At 32.5% G+C, this 26,752-nt stretch overlaps 4 protein-coding genes across 4 annotated transcripts; all 4 read right to left on the bottom strand.

The window, feature by feature from the left end:
* Positions 1-577: 577 nt before the first annotated feature.
* LOC143561022 (uncharacterized) lies at positions 578-3,937 on the bottom strand. Its single transcript, XM_077049183.1, has 3 exons — positions 3,919-3,937; positions 3,373-3,563; positions 578-1,275 (listed from the first exon to the last, which is right to left on the bottom strand). Exons 1-3 carry the CDS (start codon positions 3,935-3,937, stop codon positions 682-684), a joined length of 804 nt encoding a protein of 267 aa, XP_076905298.1. The 3' UTR covers positions 578-681.
* Positions 3,938-14,857: 10,920 nt separating this feature from the next.
* On the bottom strand, positions 14,858-15,937 carry LOC143561021 (uncharacterized). The gene has a single exon (XM_077049181.1). The coding sequence runs from the start codon at positions 15,935-15,937 to the stop codon at positions 14,858-14,860; it is 1,080 nt and encodes a 359-aa protein (XP_076905296.1).
* Positions 15,938-16,108: 171 nt separating this feature from the next.
* On the bottom strand, positions 16,109-17,848 carry LOC143561020 (uncharacterized). The gene is made up of 3 exons (XM_077049180.1): positions 17,189-17,848; positions 16,701-17,082; positions 16,109-16,521 (listed from the first exon to the last, which is right to left on the bottom strand). The coding sequence occupies exons 1-3, from the start codon at positions 17,846-17,848 to the stop codon at positions 16,109-16,111; spliced, it is 1,455 nt and encodes a 484-aa protein (XP_076905295.1).
* Positions 17,849-23,274: 5,426 nt separating this feature from the next.
* LOC143561019 (replication protein A 70 kDa DNA-binding subunit C-like) lies at positions 23,275-25,977 on the bottom strand. Its single transcript, XM_077049179.1, has 11 exons — positions 25,825-25,977; positions 25,743-25,782; positions 25,301-25,400; positions 25,096-25,220; positions 24,945-25,029; positions 24,518-24,650; positions 24,228-24,439; positions 24,028-24,148; positions 23,743-23,922; positions 23,589-23,657; positions 23,275-23,496 (listed from the first exon to the last, which is right to left on the bottom strand). The coding sequence occupies exons 1-11, from the start codon at positions 25,975-25,977 to the stop codon at positions 23,275-23,277; spliced, it is 1,440 nt and encodes a 479-aa protein (XP_076905294.1).
* Positions 25,978-26,752: the final 775 nt, after the last annotated feature.

The following is a 26,752-nucleotide window of genomic DNA, read 5'->3' as shown; positions in this document are numbered from 1 at the left end:
AATTTCAGTTTAACTTGTTTCGACCGAAAGATAATTGTCATGACAGCACAGACCGCTAAAATAGACAAGCTAAACAAAATATGTGTATGCAATACATTAGCATTTTGACTATTATATCCTTTAAGTAAAACTAAAACAACTTGAGCACGTCTTGGTTTACGAGGGCTCTAGCTCAAGCTCGGCTCGTTTCAAGCTCTTTTTCTAAAATTCAAGCTCGACTCATGAGTTGGTTTCTCAAGATCGGGCTTGACTTTCTAATTAATTATTAATTAATTTGTATACACTTTTTAATTGTTTTGAATATTTATAGAAAAACCATTAACGGGCTTAAGCTCGGCTCAAGTTCGTTTAGTACCGTAGACGGGCCAAAGAAGGCCTGTGATTAACCACACAAAACACTGTGATTAACCACACAAAACACAGTATACATTATAGTTTTGTGTCAAAAACTGTTTTGGACAGATTTCTTCTTCTTTTTTCGTTTTATTGTTAAATTACTTATTTGTCCGTCTAATACCACTCATATAAACAACCCCAAAATACAATGTAAATTAGCATCATAAACTATCCAAAGATCCATAACGAAATAGTAAAATAACCAACAAAGAAATAGTCATAAATGTACGAAGTTACTAAGAAAAAAAGAAAAACTTCAACTAAATAAACGCATCCTAAAATCGTTTAGTTACCGGAATCCATCGTATCTCTTAGCAAGCCCAACCGTATTTGAGGAGGACAACTAAATAGCGCTCGTGCATCTGCTTGGGTGGCCACCATGTACCTTAAAGCCCTCCTTATTTCATGAGATTCCAAACCCATTGGTTCCATAGTATTGTAAATTTCCTCTCCTGTGTACTCGCGATGATAAACTCTGTCTAGTATTTTATTGTCTTCTAAATTAGCATTAGCTACACTACCAACGTTATTCATAATCATAGAGGCTAAATCTTCATTATCTTGTTCAACCTTTCTTTTTCTAGTTTTGCATTTCTTTGCACTTGATGACTGCTCAGCTAAAGAAGATGTGGGATGTAGCACTTGAATATCATCGTCATTATCAAATTGGGTTTCCAATATTACATCATTTGCAGCATAGAAATCATCCACTTCTGGAAAAGTTTCTAAGTTAATGTTTTCATTCTTTTGGAATCGTGCATTTCTCTCTTTACCGGTTTCAGCTTGTGCACAAGATGCCATGTCCTTTGCAAAAAGTTCTAGCATTTCATTAAAGTTTGTGACTTTCTTTGTCTTCAACGCTTTAGATTCAGGGTTCGACTATCTAACAAAATCAAGATAATTATTTCTATAAATTATAATCAAAATATTCATGTGTATAATTAAAGTAACCCGAAAGAACGATAAGCTTGAACCTAAGTTAAGGATTTTTGTTTTTTTTTGTGTTTGTGTGCAATTCTACAACTAAACTCTACACATATAGCTTTTATATGATTGCTCATATTAAAATCCCAGAAACAAAAAACACATAATAACCAACTGTCAGTACATGCCAAATTCACTCATTTATCATATACAAAATAACAAAAAAATAAGGTTGTTTGATGTGCTAAAAGTAGTTATTTATTTATTAACTAAAAATAAGTTAATCTATACACTAAGTAATAATTCTAGACTCTTAACTTAACTATAACTACTAACCGGCAAGTGAACCCGTCGAATCTAGTACAGCTAAGTAAGTCCGAATATCGAACCCAAGAGACTCTTTAAATTACGTAAATTAACTAGACTAGACTCAACTACAGACACGACTATTTATTTATAATTATTGGGGGGGTTTTACTAAAAACTAATATTAAATTAATATTAAAACTAATTAATAAAACTTAAGACGACTTAAAACTAGACTTAAATCAGATGATGATGAACAACCACCTAGGCTAGAATCCCTAATGTATCAATTATCAAATGGTTGAAAAATGCTAAGTTATGGAACCAGGATCTTAAACTATTCACTTAATGGGAAACCGAACAGGACCCTTTACCCTTCTCAAGAAGACACCTATGGAATCTTAATAAGCTATTAAAATTACCGGTTTTAATTAGATTCCCTTACGGTCGCTAATTTATTTTATGACAAGTACCTCTATAAGAAATCCTACCTTACAGCGCGGAAATTAAAGGTAATTTAAAGAATTCACTCGACTAGATCATAGACAAGGCAAATAAACCAAACCTAGACGGACTCCTTACAGAGAACTAAATCTAGCAATTCATCAACCAAGACCTATCACATAATCTATCACCTTACAGCTATTTAGATTAGTAGCACGCTTAGGTCTACTTGATTTATTAATATTGTTCCTATGATATTATTGCAGATCAACCATAAACTAGTCAAAAACACATAGTAGACCTAATAGAATCCTATTATATAATATACAATTACCAAGGAAACTATGAAACAATAAAACTCGCCAAACAAACCTAAGCACACATATGCATCGAATGAAATTCAAGAAACCTTTTACTTAATCATAAACCATAGACAAAAACAAAATCCATACAAAAATCCAACGTCAACAAAAGTTCATCACAAGCCTAGGCGGTCTAAGGGTTTAGCCAACAACCATACTCAAGAACAAAAAAAAATAACTTGGTTCATATAATGAATTCATAACGATGATAATAAATTCAAACCAATAATAATGATATTTGGACGATTAGGTGTTGAACCCGGACGCTCTTTGCTCGAACCAAGATGCTTGCTTCTCTTTCTTTCTTTCTTGCGCCTCCCTCCTACACCGGGCAGCCTCCTGAATTCGAGTAATAATAATATTATGTCACCGCTCCCCTCCTCTAGCTTGCTTCCTTTTATTCCTATCTCCACCGACTTTCTTTTCCTACAGCCAAGAAACGAAGCGTATAAGGCAAGCCCAATTAAATCCATTTGCTCTTGGCCCACAAACTTGATTTATTATTAACGACAAGCAAGTTTTAAAACATTTCCTTCAGCCCATAATTTTATTTTACTTCTTGAGTTGACATACAAATTAATAAAATATCTCAAATTCTTTGTCATAACTCCACGAGCCCCATCAGCTTTAATTTTCATTATGAGATATTAATTATAAATATTTTTTGTGTAGCTCATACAAAATTAAAATATAAAACAATTAAGGGTAATTTTAATTAAAATTGAAGTCAATAAAATTTCAAGTGTAGAAAATATTCATATTATTTATGTATAATTTAGGCCACATCACTGTTACTTTTAATTGTTTACTTAAGACAGTATACACATCTTATTTAAATTGAAAATATACAAGAACTCTTCATGCTTAGTTGATAACCTATTACGCCCCAACCAGAAAACCACATAAATAACCAGAAGAAACTCCTTAAATTAAAGATTACATGTATTAGTTTATCCCAGACTTCATCCTCTGCTTCAATTAACTGAGTAGTTGAATTCCATGAGAATCCACTCAGTGACGTTCCATGAAACAAATCGTACCATTTAGAAAAACGTTCTTTCAATGTTTTTAGTCGGTTCTTCAAATGTTTTTTGGACACATTCATTTGAAACTTTGTGCTCAACTCCTCAACTATATTGTCATATACATTTGAGGTAAAATTTCCATACCAGAAATAGTATGGGAATAGTTCGGGCAGTGGTCAGAGTGGGTACAATCAAAGAGACTCTGGGGGTTATAACAAGGGTAATAAAAAAAGTTATCACCAAGGACGACGAAATTCCTTGGATAACAAAGAAGAGTCTATGAAAGATGTTATGGATTTGTTGAAGGAAATGAAGAGAGATCAAGAAGCTCAAAATAAGGCATTGAATCAGAGGTTGGAGCTTCAAGAGAAGGCAAATGCCGTAAGAGATAAACAGGTGAGTCAATTAGCAGAAGAAAAGGCAAGCCTAAAAAGAAATCCATCTAGACTACCAAGTGACACCTTGAAGAATCCGAGCCATCAAAGTTATAGTTCGTCAAACTCCAAAAATGCACATGTATGTGCCGTCACAATTGAAGATAATGTGGAGAATGACATGGTTGAAGAATTTGAAACAGGGGCACTACTCATCCCTATTCAGATTGGTGAGTTCAAGACCACCAAGGCACTTGTTGATTATGGTGCGAGTGTGAGTGTTCTACCGGGGAGTGCGTATGACCGGTTTGATTTTGGGCCTTTACAAGAAGTTGATACCATCTTGGTGTTAGCCGATTTAACTCGAAGACGACCTCAGGGGAAGTTGGTTGGTGTTGCGGTAAAGGTTGGTGATTTTTACTATCCTGAAGACTTTCTTGTTCTTGATTATGCACCCGCTGAGAAGGAAGAAGAACCCCGGGTGATATTGGGGAGACCGTTTTTGGTGACATCAAATGCTCAGATTAAATGCCGAGACGGAACAGTTTGCATGACCTTCGGTAACCGTAAGTTAATTTTAAGTATATTTTCAAATTCATATTATTATTCTTTTGAAAATAAATATTCTAGGTCATATGCTACTAATGGGTGTCTTTCTCATGTAAGTGAGAATGACACCAAAAAGGGGAATAGTGTTGTTTTTTACAGGTCTAAGCGTGAGAAAGAGAATGAAGAGTTGAATGCGGTAGAAATTCAAAGCGGAGATCTTGTTAGTTCAACAAACGATACCAAGACAGTGATTGAAGTGATGGTCAATGAGGAGAAGGGTGGAACAAGCAAGAAGAAACCACCAAAGAATGAGAAGGTAAATAAACCACCCGGATTCAAAAATGAGCAAACGAGTTTGACGTGTTTTGGGCCTAGGTGGGAAGCATTAGAGTTACCACTAAGCTGGAGAAGTACACGAAGTGAGATGGAGGAAGGTAAGTACTCCATTCTACCACCATAACCGCCAAATAAGGTAACAGTTCGGCTGAAAACCTTAACAAAAACTTAGCCCTGACAGGGAGGCAACCCGGATTTTATTTTTTTGTTTGTATATATTTTAGTTTTGTATATATTTAATCACTTATCTCGAGTGTTCAGTGTATTGCAATGATCGAGTGTGGGGAAGACGCAACGCAGAGTGTTTCTCGGGTGTGTTGGTAAGAAAAATATCAAGTAAACAGAGTGCCATGTATGTATTATAAGTTTACATGTTGAAAATATGGCTAAGGATTCAAGAAAATTAAAAATTTTGAAAGATAGAAAAATTTTTCAACATAAAAACTTCGGCCAAAACTTCTGTGAAAAGTGCGTTTAGTGCGGTGCTAACATCACAGGGTGAGACCTTAGCGTCGCGCTAACATCTACCTACATAATTTTTTTATTATAATATGGGTTGCACGTGGGGCTCACCACCGTGTTTATTTTCTCCTTTATCATCTTTTCCACTCATTCCACCCTAACACCATCCATCACAAACATCACACACCGCCACACCCCACCACCGTATACCACCACTGCTGTCCGCCGCACTACACCCCGCCGCTGTATTTTGTGTTGTATTTGAACTTTGTTGGTGTTGTTCACTATAAACCCTCACGAGAACTCACTCGTCCACCCGGCTACCGGGGGGTTTAAAGGGCTTGTTGCATATGCTAAATGCAATCGTGATTCCTACGAAAGTGAGTTAGGACTTTTAACAATTTTACTAGTTTAACAAATTTTATTATGAAATTTATTTAACTTGGCTTGGTAATTAAAATTAACGGTTTTGTAGATGGTTTAAAAGACATATCCTAACAGTTGTGAGAAGCATGCTTCTACACGTGTGAGAGTTTGCAGATATTGTTGAGTGAGTTGAGGAGACAGGTTCATCTGGAGAAAGCACGAGTGCACACGAGTTACCTATATTAGGTGATTTCGTTTTCATAATTTTCTTTGTTTTATTAGTTGCGTTGTTAAAAGTGTAATTGTATATTTATTTAACTGGGCTTAATGTGGTGGGAATATCAAATTATACAATTACACTTTTAACCCACATTACAAGCCATGTTATCCCTTAGGAGCCAATTGTTTCCTATCCTAGTTTTTCTTTGTTCTTTTTAACCCACATTACAAGCCATGTTAGCCTTGACCTTTTATTTTAACCTTGTGGATGAAACTCGGTACAATAAGAGTTGTAATTGAGTTATTTGTCAAGCATAATACACAATGTATGTATTTCTCAGGTCCATCCATGTTAATGTAATGTCTGCTGTTGACATGTGTGATATTTGTCAGTAAACTAAAATAAAATTATAAAATCAAAGAAAAACTCAAAAAGAGTCAATGTTTGAGTCAGTACTGTTTCTAAATATTAGTGAGTGTTTGTTCGTTTGTCTGTTAAATAAATTAGGTTTCATCCACCATCAGTCACTAAATAAATCCACTTCAACACCCTAACCTAAGCCACAAAAAAACCATTACTTAAATTCTCTATGCAACCGATGGGTAATGGGTGGAGATATGACTTGCTTCCAAGCTTATTACATTATTTTCATACTTGGTATAGAGGGCAGAGAGATACTAGCACATTTTTTGTTGGTCTAGATATTAAATCGAGATGAGAGATGTTATATTATGAGGGGTATGAACATGTGTGCTTTAACCGGAAACAAAGTACACTCGTTTGGGCGGTTTCAGAGTTTTAAATTGTAACATTAAATTATTTGGTGGGTTATCAACCTTGATAGTGTTAGTTATTGGGAACTGGGAATGACCTTATACCTCACTAGTATTAATCGTGGTAATTGATGGATCATCGGTCGAGGTGTATGTGTTGCATGAGAGTTTGCTTGAGGGCAAGCAAAAGATAAGTGTAGGGATGTGATGGTCGGGTAAAAGTCATGTATATTATTATTTTATTTGTTTAATTTTAGTTTAAATATTATGTGAACTTTGGTACTTCAAGAGTGTTTATGTGTTTTAGGATACTTGACGTTAAAGACGCTTATCAGGATGAATTACGGGATTGGAACGAAGATGTAGAAGACTCATGATGATTGGCACGCTTTCCTATACAAAATAAAAAGAAGAAAATAAAGAAAATTGTGTCAGACACCCTTAGTGCGGCGCTAAGGGGTCCTGAGGGTGATGTTAGAGATACTCTAAAGTCGACAACTGAGTCTTTAGCGCGGCGCTAAAGGCTCACCCCTGGATGTTAGCGCCGCGCTAACATCCCTTCTGACGAGAAAATTACCCTAACTTTGATATAATCAGTTATGAGCCCCTATTTCGACCTATCCTTCATTCTAGCAACCAAGTACAAGCCATAGGACGATTTTGCACCATCCCGTAGCCTCGGGTTCATTAGTTCATCGCATGCTTTCGTCCTCTCATCCGATAAACGAATCCTTCGTGATGTCGATGTCAGACTAAACCATTGTATTCACTTTAGGCTAGAGTTTTGTGTAAACTAACTTTGATCAGATTTTATGTTTTGAATGAATATAAAATTGATTGAATGTCTTTAATATTGTTTTACATTAGAATTGATTGTTTAAATAGTTTATGATTTTGATTATCAAACTTTGCATCACTTTTCTAGTTGTGTTCATCACATGTAGGGTTAGCTCTTATGTCATTGGACCAGTAATCGTTAGTCATTGCTTAAAATATGTTATCATTAATTATACTGGTAATTGGGTAAACCGGGGTTCAGTTGTGTCAACAATTCGGTTAGGGTATCGGTTGTCATCACAACCGAACTGTTAGGTTTAGTAATTACTGCGCAATTAATCTTATGAATCTGTGATTAGCTGGTCATCACATTACCTGAACCTGAAGTGAATCATTTTCTCATTATTGTTTACATTTCACTTAAAGTAATCGTGTGTTTTTATAAATCAACTTTTCTAAACTACTTGACATTGTCTGTCCACCCAAGTTAATTAATTAGTAGTTATGAACTTCACTTGCACTTTCCACTGATTCCTTGTGGAGATGACCTTACTTACCCATACTAGTTATAGGTATTTAAGTCTTATAAATACTTGTTTTATATTAGAGCACGACATCTACATCATGAAGAAGCTGGCTTGATGGAGACACATGGCATGATATGAAGAGACTGACATCCGAAGAAGATTTATCATGATGTTTTGATACAGTATTTTAAGTTACGTTTTAAAGACAAATTTGAATGTTTGTAAATAATGACTGAAGTTTTATATTTTTGTGAAAATTTTTTAATTAACTATGATATTTGGAACTGTGTTTATGAGTAAATCCAACGCCAATGTAGGGCACCAGGAACGGGGCCTTACAATTAATTTTCCTTATTTTTCATGTTTATATATATTATCTTTAATCTTCTTCTTCCTTTCTCCATGCATCCATTGTTAAGGTGTTATAGATCCATTGTTCCATGGAATTTGATAATGTCGTGGTTTGAAAAAGCTTCAAGTACTATTTTGCCATTTAAGGTGTTATAGATCCATTGTTCCATGGAATTTGATAACTGTCCTTTACTAAAAAGTTAATCTATAAAAATCTAATCGAATGAATCCTAATCAAATCGAATGAACCTTAATCGAATCGAATGGTTCAACTTCTATTCGAATAGGCCCTCCATTCGAATCAAATCTTCTATCCGAATGAATCCTCAATTCGAATCAAACCTTCCATTCGAATGGACCCCCATTCGAATCGAACCTTCTTTTCGAATGGACCGTCAGTTCGAATCGAACCTTCTTTTCGAATGGACCGTTAGTTCGAATCAAATCCTCTATTCGAATGAGTCATCCATTCGAATCAAACCTCTATTCGAATGGACCTCCATTCGAATCGGATGGTATCTGAACCTCTTTCCTTATTTCTTTCTATTCAAATGTTTTCCATTCAAATACTCTTCATTCGAATACGTCCACTGTAGCGTATTAATATCATTATTACTACATATAATAGCACCCATTATCGTATTTCCATATAATATCATCTTTTAAACGCTTTCCTTTCTGCCCTTGACCAAGATCTAGCTTACTTAGCAATAAAGTTTAAACCTTTACTGATTTCAACCCGTTTAAGCTAGATCCAGGGCTATTACATGAACTGTACATACTAACAAGTCCATTAAGTCTACTTTTAACATCAAGTTTACATTTTTACAGTATAAAATTTCCGATTTGTCTTAGTACCAGATATTAGGACAAATCGTTCTTAAAAGCTAAACCTTTATACATAAAACATACCTCTTGACGTATTTTAAGCTACGACTTAGCTTCTCGTATAGCTATTGACATGTTTCTTGCTTGATAATCAAAGACCTAATGGGATCTAAGCTTGGTTGGATCTTGGATCTCGGCCGTGATATTAGGGAGTGTTTGTGTGTGTTTTTGAGTGTGTAAGGAGGCTAGTGGATAAGAATGAGGGATTTTAGGGTTTTAGGGAGGTTTAAGGGGTTTATATACCCTTAAGCCAATGGACCTAAGACCCCTCACCATCCCTTATTCCATCTTTCATTAATCAAGCCCACACTCTATTATTTTATTTACCTTAATTAAATATTAACACATTTTTAAATAAACACGATCCATTTTTATTTATTAATATAAAAAGCAGGATGTTACACAAACTCAAGTAGATTGAAGATTACACCAAAATAGGATGACTTGTCTGAATAAGCTAAAAGGAAAAGTTGGCCCTTCCCTCTTAAGAAGCTTAAGCTTCCCAAGGAATATCTCGCATTGCCTATAAAATGAGACTTCTGCAAAACGGTAAATCATCTCATTCTCTCTACTCTCTCTTCATATTTACTCTCTTTTTACCTTAATTGTATCACTAATTTTGATGCTGGAGGCTAATCGCAGGTACGGGTGTGCAAAAATGGATATCCGAAGTTTCGGATATCCGATCGGATAGTAAATCGATATCTGAAAATCGAAAAAAAAAAACTATTTTTAACTTACAACATCTCAAAAATCCAAGTTTTCCAATACAACAAACTAACCACAAATTGTTCAAAATAAACACAACTCATTGTTTCAAATTAAACAATCTTCTTAAACAAACATCTTGAATGTTGAAAACAACTTATGGGGACGAAATGATGGACGACAGCCATAGAGACTGGAGATGGCATGGACAATGGTGTTTCGTTAGACAAGGGCTGGAGCCTAGATGTGGTAAGGACGACGGTGACCATGGTGGTCGGAAACTCAGCGGCAGTGTCTCGAGGTGGCTGGTGGGAGTATGAAAAGATTGAAAGAGAGACCAAGATGTAGATATGGAGAATGGAGTATATCTGCAGGATGAGGCGTTTAGATGTTTACAAAATTATTAGGGTTTTAGCTCTTATCTTTGTATATATAATAAAATTAAAAAATATTAATTTTAATATTTCGGATATTTTGGATATCCGAACTATCCGGAAAAAATCCCAAAAATACAATCCGAATCCGAATCCGGAATTTCAGATACCTGGGTTTCGGATATCTGAATTTTCGGATATCCGAAATTTCGAATAGTTCGGATACGGATAGTCGGATAGTTCGGATACGGATTCAGATTCTTTTGAACACCCCTAATCGCAGGAGGCCCCTTCCTGGGGTGAGACTAACCAGTCGTGTTCTCTGATCTTATTATGTTAGAAATCTCTGTTATTAATTCATAATGCCATACTTTCATTGTCACTATGCCCGTTTTATCAACAATGTCATTACGAACTTTAATCATGTCTTTAGTTTTCCTAGGAATGTTTAACAATAAGCCTGACAACTATCACATATATCTTTTCCAGTATGCATAGCTTCAAGGTAATGTTGAACTTTCAAACTTTCCCTATAAGCCAAATCTTAAAAATTGATTTCTTTTTCCAATTGCCTTCATTCCTGGTGCGAGTTCTCTTTCCCGATACAATATTTCTATTTTCAAATTCTGAAAATTCCTCTAAACCTCACTCAGCCCTTGTATGCTCGGTCTTTCTGTCAAACTGTTTGTTTTATTTGACTTCGATAACTGTGTTTTTCTACAACTATTTAACCATATCAAACTCGAATTAATAATGGTCACATACAAGACAAGTGATATGTGATGTTATGAATAGTTAATTTAGGTGTAACTTGTTACACGTTTTATCAAGTTTTTTAAATTTACTAAATTAATTATTATTTTTACAAACCATGCACAACAAACAATGAACATATCATAGTGTAGTATAGTTTAGATAAGAACTACATATCGCATCAAGGCTACGACTTCCCCTGCTCGACTCTTGCTGTTGACTTACCGGTTTTAAAACAATGGGTGGAGAATGGGTTTACAAGGTAGAATAAAAGGGATAAATTAAAGTAATTTAGACAAATCCATTATAATAAACAAGGTGTTTTCTTATATTGAATTCACTTATTTAATAGTAATATTTCATGATTAGTTATGCAGTGGAAAACTACCAAGTGAAGGGTCCCCGATGGTTAAAAGTTTCAAGCTGAGAGCAACTATGGTTGGTCTAAGGTAACCATTTTGGCAACCAAATGGAAGGCTGTCGGGCTCCCGCAAAGGATAGCATTTCCTTAAGTTGTCTTCAGAATGCAATCGCGTAGGCTGGTAGTTTCCAAGTTAACTTGGCTCTTGGTCAGGTTAAAAAGCTATAGAACTATTTGGAAAGTTGGAATATGATATCAAGTTATCAACCATCTCCGAGCAGCTCAATAAAGTGAGGGTTTTCTTATTTTTCATTTTGTGATCAATGGAAAGAAGCTCCTGGTCAGGTTACATTGTTTCCCTTAGTTTACCATATTAGTACAATGAATTAAAACAGGTTTAATGACATCTTTCGGTGTTTCTTGTTTTAACACTCTTAGTTCCTGCCCTCAGTTTGCTCATAGTCATGGTAGAGATCCACTAAGGTGAACAACACGAACTATTGATGTTACCGAACTAATGAAAGCAGTCGTCTTGGTCAGGATTGCTCAACCTCGTTGGATTACCCAGTCCATTATCAAAAGTAGTTGACCTTTGACCTATTAGATCTGGTGTGATAGTAGAAGCCTCCCTAATGATCGCGTGAAATAGCATAAGCCTCCTTAATGATCGGGTGAAATACTAGAAGCCTTTCACCCCATATGAGGCGTTATCTAAAACCTATTACGTAGATTTGGTTCAGTACGAGAAACCCCTATAGGAATATGAGTGTTAAAAAAACACCAACATAAACTTGGTAGCTGGATCAAAACGTTGACACTGACAAGGTCATTTCCTTAATGAATGAACCCGAACAAGAAATTTCGTTAGGTTAGGTGTTAGTAAAACATTTATTTATCAGATAAAATCTTAACATACAAACATGAATAAGGCCTTGTCCGGTATGATTCGGTTTGTTTACAGCCCTAGTAACAACTAATCATATAAGATCGGTAGTTGACATGATATAACCTAAATGACTTGAATAGCTCCAAAGTTATTTGGTAGCGCTGCGATAAGTGGCTAAAGGGTACAAAGGTAAGCAACTGATTAATTTGGCTGATTATTTGCATTCGTTGTCTTTATCATTTGCAGTTGAGTTTTTGGCAAGGAGGTTAAAAAAGGGACCGTTTTAGAGTTTATACCAAATGGGGCGTAGGGAAAAAGTATTTATCAAAATAGAGATTTTGAAAACTATTTATCAAAATATGTTTTTTTGTAAACAACATAACTTTTCTCACTCATATATATATATATATATATTTAATGTAAAAATAAATTTTAATTCAAGTAATATAGACCGGAAAAGAAAAGCTGAAAATAATATATTTTTATTATTATTTAAATTAATTTTTTCATCACTAATACAACTGTAGTAACAAAAAAATAAAAAGATTTGTATTGCTATTATTATTTGTTTTATTTTTTTAATTACTTTACCCTTGTTTCTTTTAACTTGAAAATGTTGTAAACGGAAATGATAAAGAAATGTAAAAAAAAAATATTAAACTTACAAGTAAATAAAACATATATTAAAAACAAATAGTAAATTTCATTTTCTTTTTCATACTTATACTATATGTTATATGCATTTAAAATTACTTGCATTCGTTAACTTAAAAAAACGTAGTTGTGTTGATTTTTTTTTCCTCGACAATCAGTATAAATTTTGTTGAAAACAAAGTTGTGTTGAAACTAATGTTTTTTTTTCTAGTATCGTAAGTTATATGAGTGTTGGTACTAGCTGGTACCGCGACAAACTAAACCAGCTCCGACCGAACTACATTCATATTGGTAACGTTTTTTTTCTGAGTCGGCACATAAGTTTGTTTTCTTGTGGTTTCACAGTTGTGTTTAATATTTTGTTGAAACATAATTGTTTTCTAAACAAAATATTTTTTATATTGTAAGTTTTTCAAGTATCGGTATCGTACTAGTACAAATGATAAACCGAATTCATTGATCCAATTCAAACTTAAATCACTCTTAATATAAAAAAACAATTTGAAGAAACAATAATAAATCGATAAATAAAAACAACAAAGATGATAAAAAAACCCAAAAATAATAATGTTAAACTTTTCTTTTAAATCAATTTTGTAAAATAAAAATAAAATAAATTATTTTGAAAAATAGTTTTCAAAAACCAATTTTTGAAGTATTTCGAAGAAAATAGGAAATTAATTAACTTTTTATCCATCTTTTTCAAATAGAAAATATTTATCCAATAACTTTAGAGTGAGAAAAAATAGCTTTACTTAAAAAGAACCTATTTTAGTAAATAGTTTTCAAAATCCCTATTTTTATAAATACTTTTTTCCTATACACCATTTTGGTAAAATAAAATAAAAATAAAAATAAAAAAACCTCATTGTTTTTATATTTTGTGATTACAAAATATTGCTCTTTTTAGTTATTTTAATTTTATACAATTTGACGGATTAATCTATTTGACAAAACACGTACACGATATAATGGCGGACCAAAAAAACTTTCTTACAGGGTTGAGAATTATTTTGGCTCGGTACTCAATTTTATATATAAAAAATTGAATTTTTTGTTTATTTTCGACAATTATTATGCATTTTTTACTTAACATTATGTCATTCTTCTTTGATATTGTGTTATATTATATATTTTGTTCGTCATTGTGTCATTTTTTATTCATCATTCATCCTTTTGTCTTTTTTTCTCTCCATTGTTTTTTTTTACTTTCTTTGTTTTTTATTTTATATTTTGAGTTAAAAAAATTTATTATTTTTTTAATTCTTTTAAGTGGTTTTCTTTAAGCCACAAATTTTTTACGCACTTATATTTTAGTTTTGTGTCACTTTGTTATAACCTTTTCCTCGACATTAAGAGGGTGTTTGGGATTACTTCTTTAAAATACTTATTGTTTTTTGGAAAGGCAAAATGTTTAAATTGTCTTTTCAAAAGCACTTAAAAGTATTAATTTAATGCTTTTAGGTGCTTTTGGAGGGACATTTTAGACATTTTGTCTCTCCAAAAAACAATAAGCATTTTAAAGAAGCAGACCCAAACATGCCCTAATGCTTAAAAGGATTTTTTTAAGACTTGTTTTTTTCCCTTCTTACACTAGATACATATTTCCATAAATTCCAAAAATAGGACAACCACATATATAGGCTAAGGTCCTAACTAGAAACCCATCTCGTTTATTTAACTTGCTCATGAACCTCGTGTCTTTAATAACAAATTGACACGTGACAAAGACTTAACATTATATATATGTATACTAGGTTAGTTGCCCGTGTAGAACACGGGTTTAAGAAATTTTATTTTATAATTCTAAAAACATTTGAAATATTTGAAGAAACAATGTGATATTAAATATTAAAGGTAGAAACATATGTTTAATTTACTAACACATTAATCTTAAATATTATATGGTTGGACACAATATAAATGGTAACATAAATGTTAGATTTATTCATGTAAAGTGAAAAAAGACACAAAAACTGATAAATTGTTGAAACTAGGAAGAAAGTAAGTTACAATCAAATTTGACAAAGTGAAACATAAATTACAAATCTCGAAATATCTCTTTGTAAACAACATTAGATGTCTTATTTGTAAGTTTGCCATCTGCGTCGAATATTAATAATTTGACTCCGTCTCTACTCTTCACTCTTGATAGTGCCACATACAACTGTCCATGGCTGAAAACCGGATGCTTTAAATACAAACCAACTTTTGATAGTGACTGTCCTTGGCTTTTGTTAATCGTCATTGCAAAACATACTGAAATTGGAAATTGTCTTCTCTGAAACTTGAAAGGAATCTTGTTATCTGTAGGTATCATATTTACTCTGTGAATATATGTGCGAGTACCAATATTACCTCCAGATATTATTTCAACTACTACGACATGTTTTTTAAGAGATATGACTCGCAACCTAGTACCATTACACAAACCAATTTGATGGTCAATGTTTCGGAGTAACATAACAGGAACACCCACCTTTAAGACCAATCTATGATTTGGCAATCCGGAAATTTTAAGACCGTTTAACACGTCGGGCGAGTATAAATTTTCTTGCAACGGATCAACGAAGTCTTCTGTTGGACATATACTATCTGAGCTAAGGTACTCCTTTTCATCTCTGGGAAAAAGTGAGATTAATCGATCATTAATGTCTTGGACATCTTCATTGGTAGGTGCAAGTATTGCTCTTTCACGAAAGAATTCAATAATTTTGATATTTTGTAGAATTGAAGGATAAACAAAATCAATTAAACTTTGAATCGGATCATACGAGTCATTGATCAAAAGATCATGAGGTATGTCTATTGTTGCTTCACCATCATTTGAACCACCGACATTTCCCTCGCCTATATCCAACAGCCATTTAGCAAACTGGTTTGTCTGCTCAATATCAGATGCTTGAGCTCCGATGGTTAACCGCATGTTTTTTGTTAACCTAAGAAGTTTGCATTTACCCCAAATATAGGAAGAACATAAAGATGCATTCACAATCTGTTGTCTGCTTCCGTTTGTAATAACAGGAAGAACTTGCCTAAAATCACCACAAAAAACAATAACTTTACCTCCAAATGGGATTCCCGAATTGATAGAAGTATTAGGAGTTAATACGTCCGTCATTGTTCTATCAAGAGCTTCAAATGCATGTTTATGTGTCATTGGGGCTTCATCCCACATAATCAATTTTGTTTCCTTTAGTAAATGCGCATCATCACTTCCTGGTTTTATGCTGCAAGTTGAGTCCTCGTTAAGATTTATAGGAATATGAAATCTGGAGTGTGCTGTTCTACCTCATGACAACAGCAATGATGCAATACCACTTGAAGCAACATTCAATACAATTTGACCTTTAGATCGTATTGCCACAGATAATGTCTTCCACAAAAATGTCTTTCCTGTTCCACCATAGCGGTAAAGAAAAAATACACCTCCTTTGTTAGCTTCAACTGCGTTCATGATTTCGTCAAACACTTTTCGTTGTTCATATGTTAATGAACTTATAAGGCTGTGAGACTCATTTTGTAAAGTGATTGTGTCATAAGAGAGTTCGTCAACAATTAAACGATTGTTTGAAGAAGCTATAGAATCGTGATCAGGATACGGCATAGTTTGAAATCTACGTAGGCTCGAGTTATTTCGAAGTAGGTACTTCTCAATCTCACACAAAGTTAAGTTCTTAATTTGAGTTTCTGGAAGTGATAAATCTGCAAAATTGTATTAATAAAATATAAACAATATTATATGAAGTACGTATATGAACAAAACATAAAAACGAAAAACCAAATTTATTAAGGATGGTAAAAATTGAAAATTTATAATTAATCTTCATTTGAAAGTATAATATGGTTCATATATTTTAGTACTGAATAACGAATTGGAGTACTTGGAATATTCAATATTCTTTGTTGTGTGTAAATAATGCCATCTGATAGATATTCCCATGTTTTTTCCCACACAAAATCAGGTCTAGAAAGAGAGCTGGACAATAGCATTGATCCAAATAAAGCACGAAGATAATAACCAGAACCGGATGCACTCGCCTCCTTAATTGCTTCGATATATTCCATGTCATCATCGAGTAGTCCACGTGCATAGCAAGCATCTCTAAATGTAGGATATGTCTGGCCATCTACCGTTCGAATATCATCAAAAGATTTTGGTCCTTTGACTTTGTTTAGAAGAATTCTTAAGAAATACGCCTCACCGAGAGACGGGGAAACTTGATGAATTCTTCCAATTGAAAAACCCTGCTTTCGTCGTTCCCACTTTCGTTGTTCAAGTTTCCAAACAAACTTAGTAGGAAATTCAACATAAGTAAGGATCATTAATTTGGTTACACAACATCCAAGCTGAAAACATTGATGAAGAAACTGATGGTTTGTTAAGGACATCATCAATATCATCATCGGGCCCGTACGTAACCTGTTGTTGACCAGGGAGATGGAAAGGAAGCCTAATTACTGAAGGCGAGTTGTAATGTACTTCAAATGCAAATATCCTCCATGCTGCTTCACACGCAGAAAGGTATCGACAATCATAATATTCTCTAATTTCATCTCTTGCTTTATCTTGATCATCTTGATTGTCAGCGTCTACAACAGCAACTGTAGCCCTGTCAGGACCTTTGTTAATGTATTTGAATAAATACTTTATGGATGCAGCCTGATTACACCACTCAACGTTAATATGTGCTTGATATCTTTTCAGAAGCGTTTTATTATATGGCACGACACTTCTGTTGTCTAAGTCCACAGCAGACTTTTTAACTGTGCATCCAGAATCTCTTCTTCTGTATATAGGATAACCATTTGAATCAATAGAATTGTGAGGTGTAAACTTTTTAGGGAACTTTTTAGAACACCTTCTATTAATCATGCATGAACAGTTCATGTTATCATAACCACAAGAACCATGCATCATGAATTCACTCACAAGGGAATATAATTCATGATCTTCCTTCTTGTCTGGAATCTCGGCCGAAATAAACGGGTCAATATGATCAACGGTAGGAAGCTTGTGATCAGCATGCATGAATAAACATATATGGGCATGAGGCAACCCACGCTTTTGAAACTCTACGGTATAAACAACTACATAAAAAATGAATATTATTAATGTTCGATATAAATTGAAAGTTGCTAAAAAGAAGACTATGTTTAACAAATACTATTATATTAAGTAAATAATAAAGTAAATCACCTGCTTGAACCTTTCCCAGAACTTCGTCTTTTTTAAGTCTTTGATTATTGCATCAAGCTTAACTTTAAATAATCTACACATGATGGCAGGCCTGTCTTCAGGATTAATGGTGGTACTATTCAGGAATCTTTTAACTTCAGGCCATTTAGGATTGCATGTTATAGTTATGAAAAAATCTGGATATCCATACCACCTACAAATAGCCATGGCATCTAGGTAGTTTTGCATCATGTACCGAGAACCTCCGGTAAAAGATGAAGGTAATATCACACGTTGACCAACGCGGGACATGTCTTGGTTTTTGGTGTTTTTTAAGTTATGAATATTCTCATATGACTCACATCTAAGAACCTTTTGTTTTTTACGTATGTAGTTGAGTATTTCGGTTTCAATCATTGTGTATATATCAACTAACTGTTGTTGAAAAAGTCTTCTTCCATTCAGAGGCAATGAGAAAATATTTGGCCTATCTTGAATTCTGTATGCAAAAAATTCTCTCATGGTGCAGTTTGGCCGTTTACTTTTTTTTAAGCTTCTAAAATCTCTATGAGGGATGTCAACCTTGTAACAATCATCACCGTAAATATAGAAAAGTGGATATTGAAGAGGAACGTATGAAGGATGCAATTCACTTATATGCTTTAGACTTCCCGTTTTAGTTTCAACAATAATGTCTCGAGGCTCAATATTACCAATATCACCAACAATCAGCGCAGCAACTTCAGAAGAACTCGGCAAGTTGTATGTTCTTCCATCTTGTTGTCTTCTTCCAATAAGACGCAACTTAAGGTTAGCATGAGGATTTTCTTGAAAACGATCTCTTGCCATCCTATAAGATTTCACCAGCTCATTATGAGAATCTAACATACATTGTAGATCCTTTATTATCTCAAGATCTAGCAAGTTGGAACCTCTTGTAGATTGTTTTTTTGATTGACTGGTAGGAATAAGAATATTCGTTTTCATTATTTAAAAAAATGACATAAGGTCAAATGTGTAAAAATAGTGAATTAATTGAGTTAATACATACCTAAATAAGCATTGTCTATTTGAGACTTCATTTTCCGTGTCATATATGTATAGTTGCGAAAACTTTGGTTTTGATCCATTCTCTGGCAAAAGACTTCCAATAGAATGATAATTCTGACCGCTAATCCTAAACACGAATGGAGCGTTACCTCTATTAATGGAGGAATCAACCTTTCCGCCCATTGATGTAAACGCGGACATAGAATTGTAGCGTCTAATGTTCTTTAAGAAAAACTTGCTTTTAGGACCAACATTGCTAAATAGATCTTTGTAAGCTGGCGGAGCATCTTTAAATTCAGGTAGCTCGACCTTACCGTAACCACAACATAGGAAATAAGTTGTTTTTCCTTCTTTTTTTTCCTATTCCACCCTCATTTTTCCACAATTTTTCATGGCATAATTCACATATAAGATTCTGATCACCATGATCCAAGTAATCTGTTAAATTAACTGGTGGTCAAAAAATGTATGTGCATTATTAATTGGAATTGTTGTATTATAAGTACCTGTTGAGATTCCTTTGAATGGGTCTTTAACCAAAACTTCGACATCAACTTCTTCATCTAACGTCAAGTCAAGCATAGGTATAGGATTTGTAATCCGCGAGTTACTTATTAGTTTACGCTTTCCTGATGATAACTTTGTTAAAGAAGTAGATGCACAATTGCTGGATGCCATGATAGGTGAAGAAATATAAACTCGACGAGTATCACATAATGAGGTAGACCTGTTGTTTTTGGAAGTAGATGCCCCTGGGGAAAAAATTAAGATTTAAAATATGGAAACATGAGCAAGTTGATAATAATTGATATTATCGTTTATGTTTAAATTATGAAAAATAACCAGTAAACGGGTATTTTACCACTATTGATATCACCTAATGAAGTTGGATTCTTTGTATTTTCATGAAAAGTTTGCAAACTGATTTGATTTGTAATCATTGTATTTGGTGTCACATTTTCTTTGCCCTGTGTAATTGATGTAGAATTTATTGATGACGAAAAAGGTTTATTAGACTTTTGGGAGATAGGAGCAATATTAGATCTCCTGCTATCTAGAAGTAGCTTTCTTGATTTCCTGGCCTCTGAAGCATTTAACTTATGAACCTCGGCTGAAGATATAGCGGTTCTTTGCATGTCCCCTACATAAAGAAAATAATTGTAGAAATGTTGTTCTACACGGACAAATTTAAATTTTCTGAATTACAAAAATGAACGTAATATAATACAAATTGAAAACTTACAATTTGAAGCATGACCATTGACAGGCGCTTTAGAGGATGATGCACTTTCAGGGGTGTTGCTTTTAGACATTTCCTTGTATAATAGAGTGCAAATAGAAGTATAAGAAATAGATTTACAAAGTAAAAAACAACTATTTAATGTTATCTATTGATTTTATAATACTGATAAATTAAAATTTTTTTGTGATATGACTTCGTGTTTTAAAATTACATATACAATTTCATTGAGCATTTACAGTTGAAAACTTGAAATTCATGCTAATGACGTAAAGACAGGGAAAATAGTTTGTAGATATTACAAAGTACAAAAGTTTTATATCTAATACGAAACTATAATAATTATGTTATATATATATATTTATATATATATATATATTAAAAATTAAACTTGTATTTGTGTTTTAAATCTATTGTAGTTAAGGACAGATTGTATATTCTTTTAAAGGTAAAACGTGTATAAATGACTTGAAAAAAATCGATGCTAAAAACTAAACACATTCCCAGTTTAGACGGATTGAAACTTATAGCAGTGGGAGCAAGGAATTATTTACTTGAACAATATTGGATTTATTGATATGTAGATCTACTTTCCTGAATTTTACCGCCTCTGAAGCATTTGCATAACGAACGTTGTTTACATAAGCTGTAAAAAATAAAAAAAATAAAATAAACATATTATTAGATGATGAGTTAAGTTTAACATAAGTAACAAATAAATTTATTTACCATTAGAAATGTCAGATAAAGTAGTTCTTTGCATGTCCCCTACAAAAGAAAAGAAAAAAAAAGATAAAAAGTTGTTGCAAGGGTTATATAATACAAAATGGAAATCTTACCATTTGAAGAATCGCCGGTGTGTGACGCTTTAGAGGAAGATGAAATTTGAGGGGTTTTCCTTTTAGCCATGTCCTTGTATATCTATAAGGTGCAAATATAATTAAAGTCAACAGTATGCAGTCAAAGACTTTATATTTAGAGGTGATGGGATTCCACCGTTTGTATTACACGATTGAGCTTAATTAGAATACAAAACCTTAAAAGTTATAAAATCGAAAAAGGATTTATCAGTACTATATTTTTAACAGTTTAGATGGTATTGGTTAATAAATGCCACTAAAAAGGTATTTATTTAATTCTTATTATTGTTAATTAATCTTTGTTTTGATATAGCATATGCATGCAATCATACGGAAGCATAAAATCAATAAAAAGGCCTTTTTTATATAGGTAACATATGGGTATTTTAGTGACATGAGGACTTAAATATTTCCTCTTCTAATTTAGGTCTAGAGTGTTATTTGTGCAAAAACACTACGCACACGAGATATGTAGAAATACGTGTTTGTTTTATAACTTTTATTTTTAGATATCAGATATATGATCAAAGAAAAGAAATAGAATATTATTATTAACATGTATCAATTAGAAAAAAATATAATAAAATTCTAATTTGTCTTGTAACATATTAAATTTGTTATGTGAAATTGCATATATTTATAGGATTATTCGTCCGAATAGACTCACATCATTAACCACTTACAACGATGAAAAGTTATCACAACTCTAAATGCCTAACAAATAATTATATGCAATATACGACAACTGAATATAGTTGTTTTTGAAGCATAACGTAGTGTTATAATGGTCTATGGTGTGCCCTTGATTGGTGTAAAAGCCAAGAAAATAAGAGCAATCAAGATTACAACCGGAATCAAGAGGAGCAGTTGCGGTGGCAATACCAACGGTAGAACAACCAACATGAATGCGTAACTTATTTAATGTATAAAGTATTTATTATGAAATATAACATTTTACTAAATAAAAATAAAAGAGTAATGAATTAGTTACTTGAATGACGAACTTTGGTGTAGTACTATGATAAAATATCACACCCGGTAGAGAAGAGCTTTGTGGAACACTCTGTGTAGAGAAAAGCTTTGTGGAACACTTTGTTTATTAAAGAATATAAAGCAAGGGCAAACAGTTTACATATATATGCTATTTAAAGTTGAAATTAGTTAGGTAAACTTTTCCATATAGGCTTACGTTAGGTAACAAAATTATTTGATATGACAAACATATTCTTTTATGTTAACAAAAATAGATTAAATTTAAAAGTTAAAAATCAATCTATGCCCATGATTTACGTTAGTAAATTTTGTCCCTAATTAAAACAATTATAAATTGGGGTAAATATATATTTATATAAGTCAAAAGTTAACATAGATAATGGATTGAGCATAAACCAGTCAACCTAAAAAAGTATATATTTAAAATAAATTTACCTAATTAAAGAATTATTGAATGGGCGTATATTAGTCCGAATCTTTAGCTGCAGGAGTATTGAATTTTCGTCATCATAAATTTAAATTTAATGTCTATACGAAAAAAATTCTGTATTATATTGTTTTTGAATGTCTATTTTTTTTAAGTTTTTCGTGTCTCATGTTATAAAAAAAATTCTCTTTTTAAAAGTCCAGACTTAACAGAGTAATTTGATTGAGCATAAAAATAGAATTTTTGTCATCATAAATATAAATTTGATGACTTCAATGAAAAAGTAATATCCATGTAGGTAGTTTTTTGTAGAAATATAAATTTTGTTAAAGTTTTTCGTATTGTATCTTAATTTTGCATGTAGGTACTTTAAAGTCATACATATACCTACTAATGTAGAATTGTATTTTAATGAAAAAATTAATTAATAGTAATTGGAATATTTTTTGTAGTAATTATACTTTAAGGAAGTGAAAATTATTTGTCTATAATATTAATTTGAAGTTTTGCAAAACATATGTACCACATAAAAACATAGCAATAACCAATCATAAAATTTTATCAAAAAAAGGAATCTCCATGTAGTCAAACAAAAAGAAAAATCCCCAACACAATCAAAACAGAAAATATAAAGAAACATAGTCTCAGCAAACCATGCAAAAAAAGACAATAAAAAGGAAAGTTTTTTAAATTAAATAGGAACCGACTACTACTTCTCGGTTTTAGGAATCAACAACGTCTCATTCCAATTTGCATCACGCAAATCCTTTGTGTGAATCTTCTGTTGTTTAGTTGATGACAGAGCGGATGACTCGTCAACGTCGTATACATCTTCAAGATTACGCTTCAAATCAACACTGGCAGCCGTGCCCATACTTTCATTGCTATTGGAAATCGGGGTCCCATTGTCAGCGGTACATGAAATAGAATCCTATATAATAAAAAAAGTAAGGAATTATAAATTCAATATAGTTAGTTTGATTTAAGTAGATAGCGAAAACATAAGTAAAAATAGTAGATAACCTTCAAAGAAACATCCGTCTGTAATGGCAACTCTGAGTTACTTGGGTTCACCGAATCAGAATCTTCAACCTTCATTTTGTATGTAAACTCACATGCTTTACATGTACAGTTTTGACCGGTTTATTATATATAAATGAAGAAATTAACAAATTACCTGATTATTATAGAAATTCTTTTCGAGCTTTGAAATAATGTTCAGATCTTCAGTCAGTTTTGTAATGGAAAAATACTCAGCATTGTTATCAAGATTATAGTTCTTGATCTCGATCCTAAAGGCGAACTTTCTTTCTAATAAAACGTTGAAGGCAGCAGGAAGAGTTAAAAATTCAGCCGACTGTGAAAAGCATCAAATGTTTTAATTTCAAATATAAAAAGTTATAGAATTTCACTATTATAGTAATGTTATTATAAAACGATTCAAAAAAGATAAAAAGTTTACTTGTTCCTGTTCGTCCAGCACGTCTTTAGCAATTCGTCCTATAAGCTTGTTAGCCTCCCGCTCAAACATTGTAAGAGTCACAGTCCCTGTGCAATCCTGGACTCGTATGGGGATCTTGTATCTTAAAAATATGATTAAAATAAATTAAAAAGATAAAGCATGGTTAATATTGTAAAAAAAAAGTTAAAAGATTTGAGAACCTAATCATAGGAGATGATACAATAGTCTGGGTGTAATTGTCATTGAGACATTTGTACTGCTTCGCCACTTCAAAATCGGCTGGATTCTCTCCCTTATCAATTCTGACGGTTGTGGTTTCAACTCCATTTTTACATAAATCACAACTACGATAATTCCATGATTTCTCAATGCATAGAGCTTTGATCTTACCAACAACAATAAGGGATTTAACCTATCCAGAAATAAGAGAATTTTAATAATGATGTTTCAATGAATCTAAAAACAAAAAATTTAAAAAACAATGACATACCTCTTTGATTTCGTTAATTTCACGAATGTTGATGAAATCAATATCATTAAGAAATTCGTCTTCCAGTGACGAGACCATAGAGGTACCAACGGACCGATGAGAGGATGTTTCTTCACCAATGTTAGACAGGAAACTGGTGTGATGAAACATTATTTGTTATAATGAGTAGGTAACTTTTAATAAAAAAAATCAAGACTTGTGGATGGTCTATTTTCATGTGTTATCGTGTTTTGATAATAGCTTTTATCAAAACAGAATCAATTTTTAAATAATACTATTACAATTGTACGATCACAAATTTGGTATGGAAGAATGGGCTGTACAGATTAAATTTTTAAATTATAGCATTACAATAATAGTATTACCTTTAGAAAGTAAAGGTAAATATAAATGGTAATTATTTTAAACATATATAATAACAATGTACCTTTTCTTAAATTCTAGGATTTCATCAATTGGTGAATTTATAAACAACCGCGTCGCATCATAAACATTAGAAACAGTCCTGTTATCTGTAACAACATAAATTCGTTAGTTATTTAAAGTACAATGAAATAATGACATGATTTTTTACTTACGTCCGTATATATGCAGATTTCCGAATTGAAGAATTAGGAAAACATGAGCCTGTTGCTTATTTTGCATGTAGTTCAACATTTGCTGACAATATTCCTCCCACAAGGTTAATATGATGTGTCTACCTCTGTAAGATTGTTGATATGGATAACATAAATATAGTTAAGTGCAAATGAATAAAAAAAAAGTAAAATTTGAGTTGCTTACTCCAGATCTTCTAATTTGATCTCCATCTTGATTGCTTCTTTGCCACCTCTTACCGGTTTCTTCTCCACCTCATAGCATTTGTAAACATATCCAATAATATCTAGTGTGAAATAAAGTTAGAGCGTTAAGAGTTTTAATGTGTGTTAAACAATTAAGAGTAAATAATAAATAAAATAATACGGTATCTAACCGAGTCTAGTGTACTGAGGTAGAGGGCCTTTAAAATGGAACCAAAATTGGTGAATTAAAAACCATACTTGGAGCCTTTGAAGATGGTGCATTTTTTTAGGTCTGTTTGCCAACGGAAAGAAATTTTCTGGCCATTGTCCACATGCTTGATTTTTGCGTCATTGTCGGCCAGTGTGGGCCTAAAAATGAAGTAGCACTCATTCTCTCGGAGATGTTCTTCAAACTTAGGAAAGTAAGTTTTGAACACGCTTGCCTGCATCTTTGTTCCCTGAAAATTTATGTAGTTGAGAGTGCTGAATATTATAAAAAGAAAAAAAAAATTGGTAAATATTTACCTCCTCATCCATTATAATCATTTCAATCGACCAAATTTCGTTAGGGTTCTTGTTGTTTGGTTTTCTCCATAGTCTAACAACTCGAACTTTGATTGTATAGTTTGTCTTGGTAGCATCAAGTTCCCTAAGTTTGATCAAATTTTTTGGCTCCATGTTTCTGTGTATTAGAGACATTGTTAAAAAAGGTGTTGTATTTCGTAAGTAATAAGATATAACAAACTATATAAATTAAAGGGAGAGAACAATTGAATTACCATGGCAGTTAGATCGACTTCGATGGTGATGAGGGTGGATTGTTATTAAAGAATATATAGCAAATGCAAACAGAATAATTTGATATATATGGCAAACATATTATTTTTATGTTAACAAAAATAGAAGAAATATAAAAGTTAATAACCAATCTGGGGCCTTGATTTTCGTTAGTTATTATTTTCCGTAATTAAAAGTATTAGAAATGTGTTAAATACAAAGCATAGTCAAACAGAATATTTTCATATATATGCCAAACAGTTTACATATATATGTTATTTAAAGTGGAAATTAGTTAGTTAAACGTTTTCATATAGGCTTACGTAAGGTATCAAAATTATTCTGTCACTTGATTTTATTTAGTTATTCCTTTTATGTTAACAAAAATACATTAAATTTAAAAGTTATAAATTAATCAGTGCCCATGATTTACGTTAGTAAATTTTGACCTTAATTAAAGCAATTATAAATTGAGGTAAATATATATTTATATAAGTCAAAAGTTAACATAGATAATGGATTGAGCATAAATCAGTCAACCTAAAAAATTATATATTTAATATAAATTTACCTAATTAAAGAATTATTGAATGAGCGTATATTAGTCAGAATTTTAAGCTGCATAAGTATTCAGTTTTCGTCATGATTAATATAAATTTAATGTCTTTACGAAAAA

Source organism: Bidens hawaiensis, unplaced genomic scaffold (genome assembly GCF_021521415.1).
Source record: "Bidens hawaiensis isolate Kalapana, Puna unplaced genomic scaffold, B.hawaiensis_p1.1 tig00020524_1, whole genome shotgun sequence".
Lineage (NCBI taxonomy): Eukaryota > Viridiplantae > Streptophyta > Magnoliopsida > Asterales > Asteraceae > Bidens > Bidens hawaiensis.
This window is presented reverse-complemented; position numbering and strand designations above follow the sequence as displayed.

Bases quoted from the DNA above. Each gene is read 5' to 3' on its own strand.
- LOC143561022 (XM_077049183.1), bottom strand. The intron at 1,276-3,372 runs GTAATCTTTAAT...TTTGTTAGATAG, and splicing joins TCTGGGATAAACTAATACAT to TCGAACCCTGAATCTAAAGC.
- LOC143561021 (XM_077049181.1), bottom strand. From the start codon at position 15,937: ATGACGGACGTATTAACTCCTAATACTTCTATCAATTCGGGAATCCCA.
- LOC143561020 (XM_077049180.1), bottom strand. From the start codon at position 17,848: ATGCATGCTGATCACAAGCTTCCTACCGTTGATCATATTGACCCGTTT. The intron at 17,083-17,188 runs GTTTCTTCATCA...GAACAACGAAAG, and splicing joins ATGTCCTTAACAAACCATCA to TGGGAACGACGAAAGCAGGG. The intron at 16,522-16,700 runs GTACTCCAATTC...ACAATTTTGCAG, and splicing joins AAGAATATTGAATATTCCAA to ATTTATCACTTCCAGAAACT.
- LOC143561019 (XM_077049179.1), bottom strand. From the start codon at position 25,977: ATGGAGCCAAAAAATTTGATCAAACTTAGGGAACTTGATGCTACCAAG. The intron at 23,923-24,027 runs GTAAACTTTTTA...TGCTTTTCACAG, and splicing joins TGCTGGACGAACAGGAACAA to TCGGCTGAATTTTTAACTCT. The intron at 23,497-23,588 runs GTTATCTACTAT...TTTATTATATAG, and splicing joins AGACGGATGTTTCTTTGAAG to GATTCTATTTCATGTACCGC.